The sequence below is a fragment of the Juglans microcarpa x Juglans regia genome, chromosome 1D (assembly GCF_004785595.1).
Source record: "Juglans microcarpa x Juglans regia isolate MS1-56 chromosome 1D, Jm3101_v1.0, whole genome shotgun sequence".
Lineage (NCBI taxonomy): Eukaryota > Viridiplantae > Streptophyta > Magnoliopsida > Fagales > Juglandaceae > Juglans > Juglans microcarpa x Juglans regia.
In genome coordinates, this window is record NC_054594.1 from 48,820,422 (window position 1) to 48,840,948 (window position 20,527).

Sequence of the window (20,527 nt, forward strand, 5' to 3'; positions counted from 1 at the left end):
AGCTAGCTCGTCTATTCGAGCTGTGGCAGCCAGGGGGTGTACTGGCTTTATTACGTAGAACTCCCCAACTGGGAGGGCAGCCATATGGGCTACAAGGCTTGAATCTTGAAAGCATGAAAAACCTACCTATTGACAGCAGTCTAGGGTTGCGGCACATAAAAGGTTTCCAGTCTAAGAATGAGCAGCCGGGCTTCTCTTCACAATGAACCTCTTAACTTTCTTCCCTCTATCTAAAAGAAGGAAGGGAAGGAAAAAAAATGGATAGGTAGGCCGGTTGAATCTTGTCTTGCAAATGACAAACCGAAAGGTTAGACTTGATAAATCTACATGCATCTGATAGATGCAACGGACGCGTAACGCGTTCGTCCGTTGTACGTGCTCTAGTTTCATGCCCATAGCCATCACAAACACGCATCTAGATCTCAAATAATTGTTGAGCAATGCTGCTGTGAACATTTAAACAGCTAATAATTATTGATTACTGTCATAACAAATTTCTAACAAGTTACAGAAACAATCAAGATGATCACAAGCCTGAAAATCAAGTTTCATAACAATCAGAACTTTGACAAATCTACATGCATAAATGGTGTAGCTAGGGGACCAAGGAGTGCAACAGTTGAAATCTTCGGATAGAGCTTCAAACGAGGTTTCATCATCTCCCGTGTACAAATCGTTGCTATACAAAAATTTTGAGTCCATTGATGAGGTGTGCTGCCTTCGAAAAAGAGGAATTGTAGGTGATTGTACAAAGAAGAATGGCGGCTCTTATTGCATAGTCTTTATTCTACAACATCCAAGCAGAAGTAGGAATTCCTTGCTTTTGAAACCATTCAGGCATATGGAACCTTTCATAGAGCACTGGTCTCACATCTTTCTGCTGAGAAAGGTGCTTGAGGAGTGGAAGGAGGACATCCAGAAGCTGATCAACAGGTAAATAGTAAGTACTGAATAACAGGATAAAAGAGCCGAAGAATAGATGATGAAATTATTTGTGAAAAGATACCGAGATATCAAATGCAAATATTGGTACCTGTGTGTCATGCGGTTGCCCAGCAGTAAATGGAATGCATGGAATTCCATTCAATGGTTGCAATAAGAAACTAAATGGATTGTTGTCAACAATAACAATTCGGGATGGATTCTTTGACAGGCAGGAGAGGTCCTTCACATGCTCCCGGTACTCCCTATAGTTTAGCAGAATCAAAGGCTTTACCAAACCAAACCAAGTCGTTTTGAGCTAGGGAGCTTTTGAAAGTTCATTCTTCCAATAAGTGCACATAAATCACAGGAAGAAATGCGTGCTCATGGAATTAAACTTGAAGTTTCATACTTGACCAAAATTTATGAGATGGATTGGAGCTTTATAAAAGTGGAGTATATAAACATGTGAATAGTTTGGGCATTTCATAAGAATCAAACAAATCCTTCAATACTTAAATAAAAGTCTGTGACCCCATGATGTTTACAAAGGATCTTAATCAGCCAGTAAGCGTACCAAAAAGATAGAGGAAAACCTAGTCATTTACAACAATTAACTTTTTTTTATAAGAAAACTTATTGATCCTCATAATTAGGCAAAGCCCAAGTACACAGGTAGTTACAAGAGATAAATACCTAATTACAGCCTAAGAGCAAGAAAAAGAAGCATAAGTCATTAAAATTGACCCCTCTAAAACAATGGCCTTGGCCCAAAGTAACAAAGATTGGAAAAATAAGTCTCTAATCCGCCCCAATGAGCGTTCTCTATACAACAATAAAAAAAAATGAAACGCGAGGAGGACAAAGACACAGGTGCAGTCATCAAAATAACTTTTCAAAGCAGCAAAAAGTCCCCAACAGGTACAAATAAAATTTCACAAGAAGGTTTCCACATTATTGGCTATGATTTGCAAAGAAAGGAAACGGGAAGGGTGGAGGGTGGGAAGGGAGAAGATCACAAAAGGGAAGTGGAAGCAGTACTTACGTGCTAATTGTTGAAGGTCGATAGAGTCGACTACCAAATCGATTTTCCTTATCTATTTTGTCAACAAGTGGTCTAGCATAACCTATGCGCATAAATAAAGATATCATGTGTAAATGAGAAAAGGGGCAAATAGAGGTGAGAAGGACATATAAAGTTTTGAAGTAATGCTAAAAACAACACTACTGCCCCACCATTATCCCTCTTTGATGATGTGACAATGTATAATAACCCTTGGAGTTTTATCTTTATCTCCTTCTTCTTCTTTTCTTTCTTTCTTTCTTTTTTAACAAGGATTATTGTGCACTCCTACATCAGTAGAGCGAGATAAAGATGGAAGAGTGGGATAATTTCTAGCATTTTCCTTTTAAGTAATAACAAACCTTCAAGACCAGCAGTAAACAGCACAAGATCCGCAAATTCACCAAGGTCTTTTAAGAATTCTTGCAACCCAGGACGCTCAAAAACTGTAACGTAGTTGACCTTAGGTTTTCCTTCACTTTCCTTCAATGCCAAAACATTCATGTGAAGACATTTTTATATGAATGACTACCGTACAAACTAGATATGACATGTTTGTTATGCAAAGCACCTTGTCTGAAGAGATGCATTCCAGTTCAAACCACTTCAACCCAGCTTCCGTGGCTTGATTACGAACAACAGCTGGCAAATTAGATGTCTCATAGGCACATACTAGAGTTTCATCCAAGTCAAGAACTACCTGCAAGTGAATTTTTCATTTGCGATATCTACCAAGGTATCAGCTTTCAATTGAAACCCAAAACAAAGATGATGGTAAGAAAAGAAACGAAAGAAAATAAAATTATACACATTTTGCAAACCTATGTTACCATTTTCTTTTGCTCGACTGCAGTTCCTTACCTGAACTAATTGGGGTTGGCATATTTTGCACTCATGTTCTTAAACTTTCTTAACAAACTTGCACATCCGAAGTTTGTGACGGTCAAAAACATTGTACACCTACACCTTCCAAAAGTCTCTATGAAACAGATACCGGTACCATAGTATGGATGGGAAGCAAACTAAATGCGAACTGCAGAGAATAATGGTAGCAAATTTGAAAAGCATACCCGCAAGATCAACCCAAACAGCATAAGCAAATTATATAGGTAACCACAAAACAAAGTACTAGGTGAACACCAGTATGCTACCTATGGTTTTGATAGCTTTTGCAACCAGTGGTGGACCCACGTTATACTTAGGGGGGGCCATCCCCCCCCCCCCCCCCCCCAAAAAAAAAAAAAAAAAAAATTGCTGATCTCAATATGCTCTCTTAAATTTTCTAAAAGTTCAATATACCTAGAAATGCCTCTCTCAAATTTTTTTTCTTATAGTCCCAAAATTTTGTTTAATTTCTATCTATTATCTATTTTGAAGGATGTGGCCTCTCCAAAAACTAAGTTTAGGAGAAATAATAAACTTATTAATATGGATCCCAAAGTTTTTTGTTATATAATACTAAGCTTCTTAACATGAAATCTAAAGCGAAAGTACAAGAAAATTTTTTAAGGTGGATGATATATATGAAAAATAGTTTGGAGTTATGTTTTTATGATTTTTCAATCCCTTTTTAATTTAAATAAGAGAAATAATATTTGTAGTCCTATGATGTGCAAGTCTCGCCTACTCTCTTTGAAAAAAGTAAGTAAATTTAAGACCCACATGAAAAAAATAATTTTTTTAATAGTGGACCCTATTTTTTTCAAAATAAGTACGTAGAGCTTGCACACCCTAAGACTATATCTAACATTTTTTAATGGTGGATTCTATTTTTTTCAAAATAAGTGCATAGAGCTTGCACACCCTAAGATTATATCTAACATTACTCATTACATAAATGTGTCGAAAAGTTGAACCCCGTTGACACAATTGCCGGTTCTGCTACTGTTTACAACCCCAGTACCTTCCTATAAATAGCAGCAACATCTAGCTTATTCCCGATTCAAGTGGTTCCTTTCATGTCCTCAATATACCTATTTAATGCCCGCACTAATCACTATATCTCAAGCGCAACTTAATTTCAATCTTAGAAACAAAAGGGTTTACATATTTTAATTTTTTGAAATGAGGTTTACATTTTTTCTGGCATATCTAGTAAGCTCTCTACATATGTGAACAAAATAAAATGAAAAAAAAAAAAAAAAAAAAAAAAATAGTTTTAACCAGCACAAAACGTTTCTCTAAGCAAAAGCAACGTTTTTGCCCCAATACACCTAGAAAGCAATCGATTATCTAACCCACCATGCAAAAAGACGGGGCTAATATCTCCTACAGACTAATCTCCTACAGACTAAAACCCCCTGCAATTAACGAAAAAAAAAAATACTTTTAACCGATGAATGTTTATACAATCGAAACACAGTCATTCAATTTGAAAAACCAGATCAAATGTAAATTTGACATAAGGGAAAAAAAAAAAAAAAAAAAAAAAAAAAAAAAAAGAAAAAAGAACTTTAAAAAGAAAAGGTGGGTCGAAACGAAGCCGTACCGTGAGCTTCTCGAACTGCTCGACGGAATCGAAATCCCCGGATGCGGTGGCGATTTCAACGGTGGAGGCTGCCGGAGAGTCGTGTTCCGGGAGCTCGACGACCGGCAAGGGCTTGAAGGAAGGAGAAGAAGAGGAGGAGGAAGAGAGCAGAGCGTGGTGGCCGAGAGCTCTGAGGATCTGAAGGAAGATCTGAAAGAACAAGGCCAACCAGTTCAGGAGCGTCCGCCATACTTGCAGAGACCTCGGCGAGTACACCTCTGTCTTAGTCAACTCGGCCATAGCATAGCCAAGAGTGCGTCTCTTTCTCTCAGAGAACAGAGGGCGAGAGTGATTAGGGTGCGTCGGATATCAACGAATGATCTGCTCGCCCAGATATGTACGTTGATAATAGCTTCTGTAGTTTTCTCTTTCTTTAATTTTCTCGGAGATGCGGTCGTGGTCTTCGTCGAGAAAGAGAGATGGTAGTCACGCGTTCTTCAGGAGAGTAGGACGTACTGTCGAGGTACGTGGCCAGAGTTTCTCTTTTTTATCTTTTGGTCGGAAGATGCTTTTGTTTGTTTCCTTTTATTTTTTGTTTTGTAGGTTATATTATTTATATATTGAGAAAAGATATCTGTACTTGTTAATTGTGTAGTTCGTATAATTCTTTTAAAAAAGATAAATAAAATATAAAATTTATATAAAAAATAATAATTTTTTAATAATAAACTTAATCTTTTTCAAAAAGATTATGCGATAGTTGTATAATTTTTACTATTTATTATCACATATACCACATTTTATGAAAAATAACTGCACTACTTATGAAAAAAAATTATAGATGTTGGGTGTGAGAGTGAGTAGTAGTTAATGAGTAGAATTCATCTATATAATATATTTGGATTTGAATTTCTTACAATTATTTGTTGTAAATTAAATATGCATATCACCATATATTTTAATTTTATGTGATCAACATATGTGTATAAAAAAAGTTTAAATGATCAGAAAAATTAAAGAAAATATTATTTAATTAAAAAATAAGGATCAAATAGGCATATTTAAAAATTTATTTTACCTTAAAGTACAAAGTTAATCTCAATAGAATCCATCCATGATCAGTATGGGCAGTAAATAATTTACAAGTACGTATAAATAGTCATTTATAAGTTATATTTAAGTAAAGGTAAAGCTTAAAATTCATTTTTTTTTAAATAAAAATTAAAGTGAACATGATCACTTGCTCAAAATCCTTCAAAATAGGTGAGGGCAATGTGGGACGGAGGCTTCAGGCTTTAGGGACTGATTGATCGATTCAGGGAATCCACGCGCAACTGCGGAAACGTGGGCTTGCATATATTTCGGGCGACAAAAGTGATAAAGTGAGGGAAAAAAAGAGAGAGCGAGGCTTCGGACTTGGAGATGTTAGAACCCGCCAATCAGAAAGAGACAATATTTCCTTCTTTAAGACTCTGTCCTTTGTAATTATTACTTTTGATTTTATTACATGCTATGATGAAAAGGAATTAAAATATATATATGGGTGATGATTCATAGGAGGGGGCTAATTTGGTGCCCTCGGGCGTATTCAAAGGGCATGGAGTTCCTTTCATTGGACTGAGAAACCAGTGATCATTGAAAAGTTGTCGTAGAAAGATATTGCTTGGACTTTGTAGACGTGGAATTACGTGTGCTTATTTCATCATGTGTGTGTACAATGGTGGCCAAGAAACATTGTATGTTTGACCATTGTCGTTGAGCATGTTCAATGTTTTTGGCCAAAATTTCAAATTGGCAAAGTTTGGTCAATGATCAACCCTATGTAGATAAAATGATGACTTTTTCAAAAAGTAAAAATTTAAACTATGAGATAAGTAATTTTAAATATATCTTTAAATTTTGAAGATGTATTATTTATTTTTAAAAATAATATTTTATTGTAAAAATTATCTTAATTATTTTACTTTTCAGTTTTCATTTTTCACGATTTTTACTTTTTTTGAGCACCATTTCACTTTTATTTTTGTCAATTTTGATGTATGTGAATGAAGAAATATTATTAACATATAGTTATTGTAATTACAAAATATAAAAAAAAAATTATTATTAAAAAATAATATTATATTATTATTTTGACTAACTTAGATTATGATTAGACAGGTTTTGAATTTCAAAGATGACTTTAATCAAATCAATACTATTGCTTTAGAAAGCTTCTTATAACTTTATTTTCAGTTTTATGATCCATATTTTTTTTTTTCCTAGTGTAAGCAAAACTAGTCAAACTTTGCTTGCGTCAACAAAAATAAATAATGTTAACGTCACCGAAAAATTCTTCCGAGATTGTATGCCATTTTTTTTTTACTTAATAATTAAGAAAATATTTTTTTAATGAATTTATAAATTTATTTTTAAAAAAATATTTAAAATGATTTAAAAAATACTTAGAAAAAACACATAAAATAAAAAAATAAATTTTGCCTCATCGATAAAAGCTGTCGAGGCCACCAAGTAGCTGCCATAATAAATATCGTGCTTTTGAGAGTGGTACCAATTTTCTTATTTAATATATAATATATGTATGTGTTGAGAGAGAGAAAAAAAAGCAAAAACAAAAACAAAAAACAAAAGTGAAGCTCAGCAAAACACCGTTCGGCAAAATCTGTGGAACGGAATGAAACTGTGTACAACTTTTGATAGTACAGAGGTTTACAAGGAGTTAAAACTTTGTACTCACCAGCAAGCATATAGAACCCAAATTGGTTCGGAAAGTCTGTTTTTGGTTAATTACAAACCAACCATAACCTAAAGGGTAAAAAGAATTGAGTAGAAACTTTGAACAAAACATATGTATGTGCTAATTAATAAATAAATTGTACAATACAAAAAAAAAAAAAAAAATCATGTAATGTAACAACATATATGCAACCAAAACTGAAGTCAGAAATGCATTCCATTCTCATCCTCAGGGAAATTTGGCTTATGTGAACAATAATCCTCAAAAGAACGAAAATTCCACCACTAATATTCGAAAGAAGTGGACTAGTACCGGTGGGAAAGCCATGGGTGCTCTAGTGCCTCCATTGCTGTTGGGCGCCTCTTTGGATCGATCTCAAGCAGACTTTTCACAAAATCGATAAACCCGATATCGGTAACCTGCAGTTGATGCTCCAACGAGGATGACTCGGGGATTATGTATTCCAGTTCGTCTGTCTCCTGGTCACAACAACGTGCATGCTATGAGCTAAAATGTAATTCTGTATTAATGACATGATCACAGCATCACCGTATATGCGCTACTTTTGTGAAGCATTTTCCTTATGGTTAGACAATCTCCATATGCGAGTCAATGACGAATTATCACTTATGGTTAGACATCATACTTCAATATGATTTCGTAACACCTGAAGATAGTTCCAGATTTGTTAACCTCTTTTGGTCAAAGGAGTTTCAGCTCTTAGAAAATTTATACCATTCAAGGAAACCTTATTTAATACCTTATCTTTCAAATGAAAAAGTACACGTTTTCAAAACCATACCCCGTAATTTGAATGAAGTTAGTGAGCACATTTAAAACACGCAATTTAGTAATTAGAACTTCTGATTGAGTCTGCCTTTCATCAAGCATGAGAAATGAGGTTAAAGTCTCATGTGTTGAGCTGCAAGCAAGACGCTATACATTCACAATATCTTGTTCAGATAAAACGGGTAATATGCTTGAAGTAGTAAAACATGGGAAACAAACCTCATTTATATGATAAAGATCATATTCTTTTGTGAAATACTTGTTTGTCTCCTGCCCCTGTTCCAACATCTCTAAATCAATAGGGCCAAACATCCCAATCATGCGTGCAAGGATTGTCACAATTGAATCGTTTGGAAACAGCACCTGGCAAACACATAATTCACTAATTACAGGATATAATTTTTTTTGTCAAATTGGTTGCAAAGAAAAACATCAGAATGAACAGTTATAGAGAAAACTCAAAATTGGCATATGATACTTTAAAGCAAACATCTATGACAATGAGTTTTAACTTCAATTAAATAATATACATGAAGCAAAACAAAGACATACTTCCCCAGAGCATAGCTCAGCCAATATACAGCCAAGAGACCAGATGTCAATCCTTTGGTCATATGGAAGGCCTAGGATTACTTCAGGAGCTCGATAGGAACGGGATTGTACATACAGGCACAAGTTGTCTGTCAGAAAGCAACTGCTTCCAAGATCAATAACCTTGATCTCACATCTTCTGTAACTTTTGATAAGAATATTTTCCGGCTTTAGATCACAGTGAATAATTCCCAAGTGATGTAAGTACTCCAATGCCTCCAAACATTGATGGGTTATGACCTGTGAGAAGGAAAGGAAATTTTTGAAGCATACCATTAAGTTTCATGCTCATGGTAAAATGCCTATATAATTGCTCATTAACATACACAAAAACTTCATTGAGAAAATCTATAAATCCAGTGTAACAAATATGAACTGTGTGAATCAAAGGCACCCGTACCGTCAGACTAGACTCCCAAACAAAACAAACAACATAAGGAATCAACTGGAAGAAGTACTGCAAGTAGATATTCTAATTGAACAACCTGCAATCTGCTCAGGGTAAAATAAGCCTCTCCACCAGATTCTTGATTGAATTTCTGAAATTCATATAAGTTTGCTCGGAGGAGTTCACAAACAATGAAGAGATGCTCCTGCATTATTTTCATGAAGAAAGAAGTTGCCCACAATAAGTTAATGAGCTACATAATAAGTAAATAGCATGCCAATCATATAAAAAAGATCAAAATCCATCATTCTAACAGAACTATCTCAGCCTATATGCATACCGAAACACATAAACAGAATACAGCAATCATATGGTGTTGAAATATAGATTCAGGAAATTACATTTGGTAATCTTTGAGAGACATAAAGCAATAATGAAGCACACACAATAAGTTACTTGAATGCTGTACCACATTATCATACCTGATGATAAAAGAAGTCATAAAGACGCAAAATGTGCCGTTCATCAGAAGGGTCATACTTGTTGACAAGCTTTAAAAGTTTAATTTCATCTAAACTTTGATCGAAAAAGTCTTTATCATTTTTTATGATCTTCAGGCAAACATCCATTCCAGTGTGAAGATCATGGGCCTGAACAACCTTACTGAAAGCGGCCGAACCAAGGTACTCTGTAATATAGTATCTACCTGCAATGACAGTATTCAGCACAATCGGCAGATCCTTGTTTTCCTCGAATCCAGTCCTGTAGATGGCATAACCCATGACTACAATTGATTGCTACATCTCAACCCGGAACACAAGATTCAAATCTCCAATAAAACAAAGAACTAATTGTATGAACATTTTGATGACTAGAATCAACTTCTAATGATCTTATGCTCCCCAGTTAAAACCAAAATTCAATTCAAACAAATTGAGAAAAAATTGCTGGATGAAAAAAGAAATTTATTGAAGACTAGAAACTTAGAATTGATCAAGATGCAACCAAAAGTAAAAGAGGAAAATTTCCAACGAACCTGTTTTTCCTGTGTATGATTCGAAGGTCAAATACTTCATACTCATCCTCATGAGTATCATACATTAAAAGATCATCAATAAAATCCTCCCCTTCTGCAGCAGCTTCAGGCTTGCTGGGTTCTGAATTTACTTTTCCACCATCTCCAAACTCATAGCTGTCGATTCCATTTGGTATGAAATCTTTCTCAGCAACCTTAACATTAAAGTGATGGGAATCCTTAAACCCTTCAACCCAGTCATTCGAGCAGCCCCTTTTAGCAGAGTAGCTAGTCTTCCTTATTTTATCTTGTGTAGCAGCACCACAGTCAGTGGGAATATCCCCTACAACCTTTAACTGAGAACCATTCAAATCAGTTTCTTTAGAGCTCATGTAGCTGTTATTTGCAAGATTGTCACCATAAAATCCTCCAGCTCCAACACTGTATGTATAAATGGGGGCTAGACAATCATAAGCGGTAATACCTTTGGTTTGCTCCTGAATGCATCCTCCAGGGTCATACTTTCTATCAAAATTATCATAATCCACCATATGAACCTCATTTTCATCATTTAAGGGATCAATGTAAAAAAGACATTTCTCTTCCAGTGGGTTCCCATGTTGCTTCTCATTCTCTGACATCATGACAAACTTATCCTCACTTGGACAGCCAAAGAAGTCTGGTCCATCAAATGAGGGAGTCATGAAGTCACCGTCATCTTTCTCATCATACCAAAACAGGTCATTTTGCATATCAAAATCATGATAATCGCGTGCTGTGCCAAATTGAGATAGGTTTTCTGATGAGGCTTCAGAGGTATCATGAGATGTTGACCGAACTCCATATGGGTTTATGAATTCTGTGATGATAAAAACTTTTTGTGAGTGCTACAGGGTGAAATCAAGAAAAAGAGAGGAAAAATGGGAAATATAATGAATAATAGGAAAACAAATTAGACACTTTGTTTGAAATTTAACAAGTCCGGCGATATGGCGTTTCCTGACTCTTTAGTTGAAAGAAGATTTGAAATGCAAATATCAGACAAGCATAAGTGACAGAGCAACAGTGGCAATCAGATTGATGGTTTAAATCATAAAAGAGAAGCCTAAAGGTAAGTTTCAGAAACAACATGGCGATGAAGTTGCAAGTGTTTGAGTAATTATAGAAAAGAAAGTGGTAGCAATGGAGTGATAGTGGAGAAAAAAGATTGTACTCCATTTCTAGAGTAAGAAACCGAAGATAGACTACAGTAAAGTGAGATCACAAAATCTAATCAGGCATATCTGAGTGAAGCATCTCACTCTCGACAGCAGATTATAAGTACACAACTTGACATATAAGAGGAAATGGTGGAAAAAACGAAGTTGACTATCAAGACCAAGAGAACAACTAAAGTTGATCATCCCGATAAAGAGATCAATTTTCGTGCTATGCAAAGATGCCGCTTTGGTTGCCAATACTTCATTAAAAGATATACGCTAAATGAAATTTTGTCTCGTGAACCGGCTTGGATAGAGTATCAGTGGCGTGCTCATCAGCATCAATTAACATCGGAACAATTTGTTAACCAAATACTGGAAGATCATCGGACCATAAGTTCCTTTGATCAAACAAAGCTACAATTCGATTCTTGAGCCATGATATTCCATAAATTGGTACCAGAAAAAAGCAAAAACATCCGCTCGACTGAATCGAATTAATATACCAGATTAGCATGTGTGAACTAAAACATCGTTTCGTTTCTTTTGTTGTCATCGGTTATCTTGGAAAACAGACAGAAGGTTAAAAAAGAAATCGAAAAGGCAAGAATTTTATGCTTACGGAGCACGCTGTAGCACAAAGATAAACATAAACTCAATCCAAGAACAAGCACCTGAAGAACACACATCCGAAGTGGAAGACCCTAAGCTCACGAACTCGTCGTCCCCAGACCTAGAGTTTGACCTCGAAGATTCACCATCATCAGGAGGAATCCCCGATCCTCGGAGAGTCGACGGAATTCTCACCGGTGGGGAGGAGGCACCATTGGGAAGAAGAATTTCTCGAAATCAAACGAACCCAGTTCACTCTTTTCAATCATATCCTCTTTGAGAGCAGACTCGGCCTCCGAGAACCCGTTGTTCCTCAAGAACTCTAGCACTGCCTCGACGTCTGAGACCGCCATGAACGTGAAAAGTCAAATGTGAAGTGTGAGCTGAGGGAGAGAGAAACGTGAGGGCATGGGAGTTAAGTGACTTAGGAGGGGTAGAAGTGGAAACTATGACATGGTTCAGGGTTTGCATGCTTCTACGAGACTCGAGTTCTAAAAGGCTCAGCTTTCTCTCTTTCTATGTCTGCTGTAAAACACAAGCTACGGGAAGGGAAGGGCCGAAGGGGTTGTGCCTTACCAACTTTGACAAGTGAGAGGTGTGGGTTTTGGGGGTTTTTGCTCAGTGGGGCCGCAAGTGCTTCGACCGATTGACACGTGGAAATTATTCTATCTAATCGTTGAAGACGATATTATTTATTTATTGTTATTATTATTTTGCTAACAAGGTTTTTATGGTGGTACGAGAAAAGTGGGACGTCGGGACCGTTTGATTTTGACCTTTATGCACTTTCCAACTGGGAGAATTTCTCACCGAAAAAATAAAATAAAGAAAAATCTTCCAAGATGATGTGATTTTTCCTTTTCTTTGCTTTATGCTTGTATTTTTTTTTTTTTTAAGAAATTTCTGATTTTTTTTTTTTACTAGACAACAGTTATAAGCTTAATTAAGAATATCTGTATTAAAATATAGTGAAGAGACAAAGTTTGGTGATCAACATGTTTCTGTTTCGGTTTCGGTTGAAATGTTGTGTCTTTATTACTCCTATTACTCCATACGCATTTGGATTATACGGAAGGCTTTTCGTGTTCATTTGGTTGATATGATGAATAAATACATCAACGGAGAAATATGTCATCGAAAATAAGTGAATATATCAACCAATGGGAAAGTTCTATAAATGGAAAAAGAGAATGTATCACTTAAAAGGAAATATAATAAATAGAAGTGAACATTCGTAACTTGGTCTCCATATTTAAATGGAATGTTCAAATAAATATATCCTAATATAAATAAATAAAATATTTGCTGATGAGTTTGGATTAAAAAACAATACAAATCTACTTTTTTTATTTGAAAAGTGTGACAATATGATGTATCATATTAAATTACGTCAGTTTGTAAATTTATTTTATAAAATTTTTTTATAACTGAATTATTATTATTATTTTTATCTTGTTTCCAGTTTGAGCAAAAAAAAAAAAAATATCAGGAAATTTGTATACTGTTTTCTCGAATATTTAATTGAGGGGTGAAATTATGATTTATGAGGTGCAACCTCTGGGTTTTGGATGATGAAAATAGTAATACGACCCACCGCAGGCCATAATGTTGCTCCTACACAAGCAGTGTGATGGACTGGACACAGCTTTTTTCACTTTCTAGCTTCTTTTCCATGTGACCATCGTAAAGAATGATTAACCTCTATTTCTTTTTCTTTTCTTTCCTTTCTTTCTCTCTTCTTATTATTACTTGCTTCTTTTTTTTTTTTTTTTTTTTTTTGGGCATCTCTGCTATTCTTGTTTTCAAATTTTCAAATTCAAATGAACTGTTGGTTCGTACTTGGTGTGGTGAGACCACAATCGTAAAGTCTTTTATTTTTGCAAAGAACTGTTGGTTCAAATTTAATTCACATTAATGAAAATCTGACCACAATAATAAAATTGTGAGGTGAGCAATACGAATCAGTTCGAATTTGTTAAGTGATAAATGGTCAGCATCAACCATCGACTCAGAGAAAAAAACAATAAAAAATTATGAAAACAGGGTATCGACTTGAGAAATTATTAGCTTTTTAGATGGGTTGGGTCCAAGTTAGGACCCCCTTCTGCTACCAAACTTATATTTTATAATTTATTTTTCGGGTGGGATAATGAAACGACCCAATCTGATTTTGGGCACGTTTCTTTTTTTTTTTTTTTTTTTTTTATAAAAAAAAAAGAAAAAAAAGAATCATTCATGTAATGTTTAATTTGAGTGCAAGCCAGGCATGCCTCTCTAAAATTTTTTACTTGCAGAAGGAAGGGAGAAATCACATATTACTTTTCACAGGATACCTCGAAACTATAATGATCACGATAGATGTCCTTTAATTAATATATCTATCATCGTTTTAGCTAATATTCAATTAATTTTCATTTGATTATTCGCTATAAATAAGCATGTTTTCCGCCCCCACCCAATAGTGAAAGTACCCAACATGATTCAAGTGGCCAAGTTTGAAACGAAATTGGTGTTTGCCTTCATTGTTCTTTTTTATTTATTTTTAAATATTTTATAATTATATTATTAAAAAATCAGCAAGCAAGCAAGCAAGCAAGCAGTTGCATTCATCTTGTAAGGTCAAAATTCATAAAAGCATCTTTGGATTCCCATATCTTGAAGCATCTTTGAAAAAAATGGACAAAAGTTTGAAGGTTTCCAATTTCCATCCACAATGAAAACGACTCGAAGAAAACTAACAACAATTTCTAGAAGGTAGATTTCTAAGCCAGATTGAGGGAGTAAATAGTAATTACACATTTCCCAGTACCATTCTCAAATATATAATTAATTCTAATGGCTACAACGAATTTCCAACTCCAATTCTATTGGCTGCTTGCTCGTCTTCTGTGGCCTAAAATATGTCGTTAAGGATAAGTGAAACGTAGAGGATTTTTCTCACGAAGCTTCCACAAAAGGGCTCATTTATGATTTATTTGGAGGGACCACGATCGGGTTTCTTAAAGATCGAACCACGTCGAAACAGCTTTGGTTGGATCTATATGGTGTGAGAAGGTGTCTTTGAGAGAGTGCAATGGTTTTTGCATGTATTAGTCGACTTCGATGCTGAAGTGCGTTTTTGGCGTATGTATAGTGAGTTAAGATGAGATAATTTTAAATGAATTAAATAAAATATTATTATAATATTATTTTTTAATATTATTATTATTTTAGAATTTAAAAAAATTAAATTATTTATTATATTTTATATAAAAATTTGAGAAAATTATAATAATGAAATAAGATGAATTAAAATCACTTCTCAATCCAAACAGATGAATATTTGTCTAAATTTATATAAACGAGCTATATTATCTTCATTCGCATCCCACCTCTTTTGAAAACGACAAGGTACATGAAAAGATCCCAAAAATCCCATCTCTATGGCCGTACCAATTTGGAAGCTCACTCCCAAACAAAGAGAAACGTACATATACATGTTTATTACTTTCGTCTATTTCCACAATTTTTTGGCATTATATATTACTCCACTGAAGGACAACGAGGTTATATTGGTGAAATTAGAGTGCTAGAGAAGCCATCTTAGTTCTTTGGAATGATATTCGTAGCATCCTTTCCAGATCCACGGCATTCATTTGTAGCAATCTCAAAATTATTATCTGAACAAATGGATTGGGTTTCCAAAGGTACGTCTTCTTCGAGTATGGGCACATTTAGGATGGGACCCTCTTCTGCTCTCGATCCCATATTCCCGCGCAATCTAATATATACATATTTGTGCACATTAAGGGTGGTAATATGTGACACGACCCGTTAATCTAATACGAACACGATACGATAAAAGCGGATTAGAGTTTAACCTTAACGGATTCGGATAAAAATAGATTGACCCGTTAAGACACGATTGCTTAACGGATCACTAACGAGTCAACCCGTTATGACCCATTAAGAAAATTAAATTTACCTTTATACCCTTAGACCTAAAGGGCAAAGAAGACGCTCCACTTCCTTCTTCAATTTCTAAATTTGTTTATATCTGTGTTTTAAATTTTTTATTATATTTGAGATTGTAACATTAATATATTTATACTGTATGTTTTGTTTATTATATTTGGGATGTAATCTTAATAATGAATATTATTACAAATTGTGTGGATCATATTTGTTTAGATTGTAATTTTAGACCTGTAATTAGTTTTTTATTTTTTATAGATATTATTTATATTTAAATATTTATATTAAATCAAACGAGTCAGGTCGTGTCGTATCGTGTCTGTTCAACCCATTAACATAAACGGGTTGAAACGGAACGAGTCGTGTCATATCGTGTCAATTTATTTATTATTCATTAACGGGTCGTGTCGTGTCAACCCGTTATCTTACCGTATGTGTTCGGGTTTGAAATTTTGACACGAAATCCTTAACGGGTCGTGTTTGTATTAACCCGTTAAGTGTAATATACATACCTTGATACGACACGAACACGACCCGTTAACACCATTTGACACCCCTAGTGCACATGTATGTGTTTATAAAATATAAAAGCATATTGTCCTTCTTCCTTCCTTCCTTCATCTCGTATAGGATCATGAATCCTCCACTTCTCTTTCCTTCCTTCCACTTCCTTCCTATAAAAATAAGAATACTGATACTAAACTACAAACAACGGGTACATTGATGGCATTTCCTTGTCTGCACCGATAAAGAAACATATATACAACATCAAGGAATCTGCCCAGCAACCATATCATCTAGCTAGGAAATCACAACTTATTGTAATGAATATTCATATGAGGAATTTTTTGTAATTTTTCTAATGCGCTTTTCCATTCAATAATGCTTCTTCCTAGAAGATAACAACCCAGAGCTTCAAGAGAATGTGGAATTCCTCCAACATAACCCACTGCATCAATCGAAAGCTGTAAGAAACCATCTTTTGGATGGGCCATTCTAAAGGCATGCCAACTGAAAAGTTGAAGGGACTCCTCAGGATTCAATTCCAGTACCTCGTATTTCTCATTTACTCCTAGCTCAGTAAGCAAATGTTCATCTCTTGTCGTAGCAATAACTCTACTTCCTGGAGCCAACCACTCGAGGTTTCCAACTAATGAACTAAACTGGTTTAAATGATCCACATCATCAAGAACAATAAGAACTCTTTTGCGACAAAATCTTTCATTGATTCCTCCATCAACATTCCCAGCCTTCAAGTTCTTTGTTTTCAAGATATCAGAAACAAGTTGTTCTTGTAAATGAATTAAACCGTCAGGTTGTTGTGACATTTCTTTAATCTGTAGAAGACAACTGCTTCCTTCAAAACCATTACATATTTCATTATAGACAGCTTTAGCTATGGTTGTTTTACCGATTCCACCTATCCCATAGATACCTACAACACGAACATCACTTGTTCCAATATTTAATAAAGCTTTCATCTCTTCAACACGAGAATCTATTCCTACAGGGTGGACAGCAACATGCAAGTAAACTTGGTTTACTTTACACAAAATTTCTTCAACTATCTTCTCAATAAGCCTTGATTCGAACCTGATCATCATAATTCAAATAGAAAATAGCAAAATAAAATAAGCACAAGGAAAGAAAAAGAAAAAATATTATGTCTGTATCTTAAATAATTGAGTCGTCCCAAATATATAAAATATATCATTTAAATATGTTTCTCTGTAATTTCTTGTCCAATACCAACCCCCACTTTTTCTTTTCTTTTCTTTTTTTTCCTTTAACTGTTTCAGGGAGGATATTGTCACAATATTGTTTCTCTTGTATATTCCATTTCATCTAAAAAGCCACCTAGACTTAAATATCTAAAACCAACATCTGTTTTAATATCTAGATTTATACAGGAGAAGTAAGGTTCTAGGGCATGAGATATCACACTCACATTGGCAGATGGAAAAGATTTGACTTACTGTTTTATTCTCTGGGATGAACTAAAATTATTGTTGACTTCGTCCTGGTGAATAGAGTTGCAATTATTCAAACACTATCTATCACACTTGCCAAAACTTGTTTATTCTTTTTAATGGGATAAATAATAATAATTTAAGACATCCAGTTACAATATTATGCAGGGATTGTCAAAGGGTAATTATGTACATTAAAGATGATGCAAGCATGCCCAAATTAGTCTGAAATCCTTTAAAATGGTCAGATTTAGATTAAATTTGGTTTAAAAATAAATTTAGAAATTTCTCCAAAATTTATGAAATGAAAAGAATTGAAAATTGGGTAAAAGGACCAAAAAAAAAAATGCATAAAGAAGCAGAAGTGACTGTAGCATTATACCCATTTGCATCATTCTGGAGATCCAAGCCGGAAACATTTGCAGCTTCGGTAAGAGCTTCTCTCCACTTCTGCACCCTCTCCATCTCAGCCCGAAACCGCTTTTCATGGCTAATGAATGCTTCAGCAAAAGTTTGGGTCTGTTTTCGGACATCTCTGGGAATCACATCAAAAAATATTGGAAGAAGAGTGTGGCTCAGGGCATTCTTACAGCGCACAATCTCCACAAGCTCGTCAAGGCACCAACTGGAAGAAGCATAGTCTTTTGAGAAAACGACAATGTAAATTCTGGATCCTTGAATAGCATTGATCTGTTCACTAGAAATGTGCTCTCCTCTTGGAAGCTCGTCTTCATCTCGAAAGGTGTGAATTCCAGCTTGCTTGAGGGCACTATAGAGGTGGTCAATGAAGTTCTTGCGGGTGTGTTCACCACTGAAACTAAGGAAGACATCATGGCTCCAACAAGGATTGGGAGGGGATGAAAGGGTCTGAGAAGCCATGAAAAAGGAGAAGCTTTGTTGTAATCAAGCTTGTCTGGAAAAGGAGATAAACCTTATGTGAGTAACAGAAACGGTGGAGCTAGGCTAGCGGACGGAGCATAATTTAAATTTAATACATTTACAGTATATTTATTTTTTGTCTTGACTAATTTGGGAAAACATAATATACAATATTTGGCATAATTGTGAAGACATATTAAGTATCCTAGGCACCATGGATGACCTACCAAACTATGTTTGGTAGTCGCCTAGCAACACGTGAAAACTTGCAGAATACAAAATTGAGGGTCCATTTTGTAAGAATGCTACAGAACGCTTCCCCACGATCGAATCCCTCCTCGTATCCCAGTCAGACCATTACCTTTCCATTCATAGGCTCTCATTAACAATCTCTTGTGATTGTGGAGAAACTTTCCAGTTCCACATCTCAAAAGCATCACGAAATTACTAGGACCAAAGTGAAACACTACACACATAACTAAAGCTTTGAATTTCCAATGCGAAGTGACAAGATTGACCAGGACCCAGATCATTTGTTTTGCGAATTGCAAAAGAAACCCAAAACGAAACTCTAGATCTGATTTTTTGAGTTTAGAAAACTTCAAGATTGATCTGTCCAGAAAGTTTTGATATACAGGTGAGATTAAAACTAATGTAGATGCAACCATAAAATATAAATATAATAAGAACCCAGTTGAAATTTCCAACTCTATATAAACACTGCAAGTTAAGAACAAGACAAACCAACCGGAAAAATAATTGTTCTTTGCAAAGTGGAGAAGGAACGGCCGAAGACGAACCAGTACTGTCGTTCATGTTGCCTGAGCGATTCGATACTTGGGGCCTGGTGAGTGTCTGCCGGGGTTGGGTTGGGGCGAGAAAGGGACCGCCTCGAAAGTTTTTTAGGGAGGGAGAGGGCTTCTGTTCTAGCATTTGGTTGACCTTGGAGTTTGGTCTGGTCAGATTTTCGTCGACACGGAGCGTTTCTTTTTATAATTTTATATGATATCAGTCGGGCATATTTGCGCAGGGATCATTGAACAAGCCCGTATAAAGCCCATTAGAAAGAAGGGTAATGGTACCCTTTACTATTGCTTACAATTTCTCTGCTACCCAATACACATGTGTCTTTCTCTTTCTTTCTTCTACTTCTTTCACAAGCTAAGGTTTAAAATTGAAAAATAATAATTGTAATTATGAGTATAAAAATATTATATAATTATTTTAAAATAAATAAATAAATATGAGATTCACATAAAATAATTAATTTTTTAAAAATGAATCTCACTTTTTTTCAAAATAACTGCACAGTACTTACGCACTCCACGACTGCATGTAGCATTACTCTTCAAAATTAGTTGATATTCAAAATCGCAAGTAGACCATTTCTTTCGCAATTCGCGCCCACCCAACCCGACGCTCTCCTCCTCTCGCCCGAGCTCTTCCCTCTGCACCCAAAAGCAGCTGTCAACGGATGTAACTCGAGACAGAAAAATGTATATGACACACAGACACACACGCTCTCTCTCTCTCTCACTCTTTTCAGAAGCTCCCCTCAAGTGAGAATACGCTTCTCTCCCTCTCCGTCATGCCCAAAACTTTTGAGCTGGAAGTGATATTGAAAACATTTATGGGCCTCTAATGGCATCAATGGTGTTCTATGACCCATTCTAGATAGAGGACAACACTTTCCATAATTTTTAGAACGACAAGAATATGAATTCATGAGATAATGAGACTCATCCAATAATACACTATATTCCTCGAGTTATTACTCAGTATGATTCTTAAAATTTTAGAATTCCGCAAGAGCTACACTCTAGAAAGAATTAGGTTCCGTTTGAATAGTGAGATAAGATAGAAATGTTTTAGATGAAAGTTGAAAGTTGAATAAAATATTGTTAGAATATTATTTTTTAATATTATTATTATTTTAAAATTT

At 35.2% G+C, this 20,527-nt stretch overlaps 3 protein-coding genes across 5 annotated transcripts; all 3 read right to left on the minus strand.

Moving 5' to 3' along the window:
- Positions 1–449: 449 nt before the first annotated feature.
- LOC121253650 (carboxy-terminal domain RNA polymerase II polypeptide A small phosphatase 1) lies at positions 450–4,975 on the minus strand. 2 transcript variants are annotated; one of them, XM_041153643.1, is made up of 6 exons: positions 4,473–4,970; positions 2,556–2,684; positions 2,347–2,467; positions 1,967–2,048; positions 1,034–1,187; positions 450–922 (listed from the first exon to the last, which is right to left on the minus strand). In XM_041153643.1, exons 1-6 carry the CDS (start codon positions 4,749–4,751, stop codon positions 788–790), a joined length of 900 nt encoding a protein of 299 aa, XP_041009577.1. In that variant the 5' UTR covers positions 4,752–4,970; the 3' UTR covers positions 450–787. The 2 variants fall into 2 exon arrangements, with proteins under 2 accessions (XP_041009577.1, XP_041009585.1); XM_041153651.1 differs by lacking the exon at positions 450–922 and adding an exon at positions 1,669–1,746 and having other exon boundaries at positions 1,034–1,185; positions 4,473–4,975.
- Positions 4,976–7,088: 2,113 nt separating this feature from the next.
- Positions 7,089–12,359, minus strand: LOC121253608 (dual specificity tyrosine-phosphorylation-regulated kinase 2-like). The gene is given in 8 exon segments (XM_041153596.1): positions 7,089–7,667; positions 8,197–8,340; positions 8,530–8,808; positions 9,054–9,161; positions 9,439–9,718; positions 9,993–10,830; positions 11,845–11,983; positions 11,986–12,359. Coding segments are annotated over 8 exon segments (2,112 nt in total). The 5' UTR covers positions 12,136–12,359; the 3' UTR covers positions 7,089–7,493.
- Positions 12,360–16,428: 4,069 nt separating this feature from the next.
- LOC121253635 (disease resistance protein RPV1-like) lies at positions 16,429–19,567 on the minus strand. Of its 2 annotated transcripts, none has more exons than XM_041153636.1 (3): positions 19,386–19,567; positions 18,089–18,619; positions 16,429–17,329 (listed from the first exon to the last, which is right to left on the minus strand). In XM_041153636.1, the coding sequence occupies exons 2-3, from the start codon at positions 18,583–18,585 to the stop codon at positions 16,546–16,548; spliced, it is 1,281 nt and encodes a 426-aa protein (XP_041009570.1). In that variant the 5' UTR covers positions 18,586–18,619; positions 19,386–19,567; the 3' UTR covers positions 16,429–16,545. The 2 variants fall into 2 exon arrangements, with proteins under 2 accessions (XP_041009570.1, XP_041009562.1); XM_041153628.1 differs by having other exon boundaries at positions 19,334–19,567.
- Positions 19,568–20,527: the final 960 nt, after the last annotated feature.

Excerpts from the sequence above, each read along its gene's own strand:
- LOC121253635 (XM_041153636.1), bottom strand. The coding sequence starts at position 18,585 with ATGGCTTCTCAGACCCTTTCATCCCCTCCCAATCCTTGTTGGAGCCAT. Across the intron at positions 17,330-18,088 it reads CTCCAGAATGATGCAAATGG|GTTCGAATCAAGGCTTATTG; the intron begins GTATAATGCTAC and ends TATGATGATCAG.
- LOC121253650 (XM_041153643.1), bottom strand. The coding sequence starts at position 4,751 with ATGGCCGAGTTGACTAAGACAGAGGTGTACTCGCCGAGGTCTCTGCAA. Across the intron at positions 2,685-4,472 it reads AGCAGTTCGAGAAGCTCACG|GTAGTTCTTGACTTGGATGA; the intron begins GTACGGCTTCGT and ends ATTCACTTGCAG. Across the intron at positions 2,049-2,346 it reads GTTTACTGCTGGTCTTGAAG|GTTATGCTAGACCACTTGTT; the intron begins GTTTGTTATTAC and ends TTATGCGCATAG.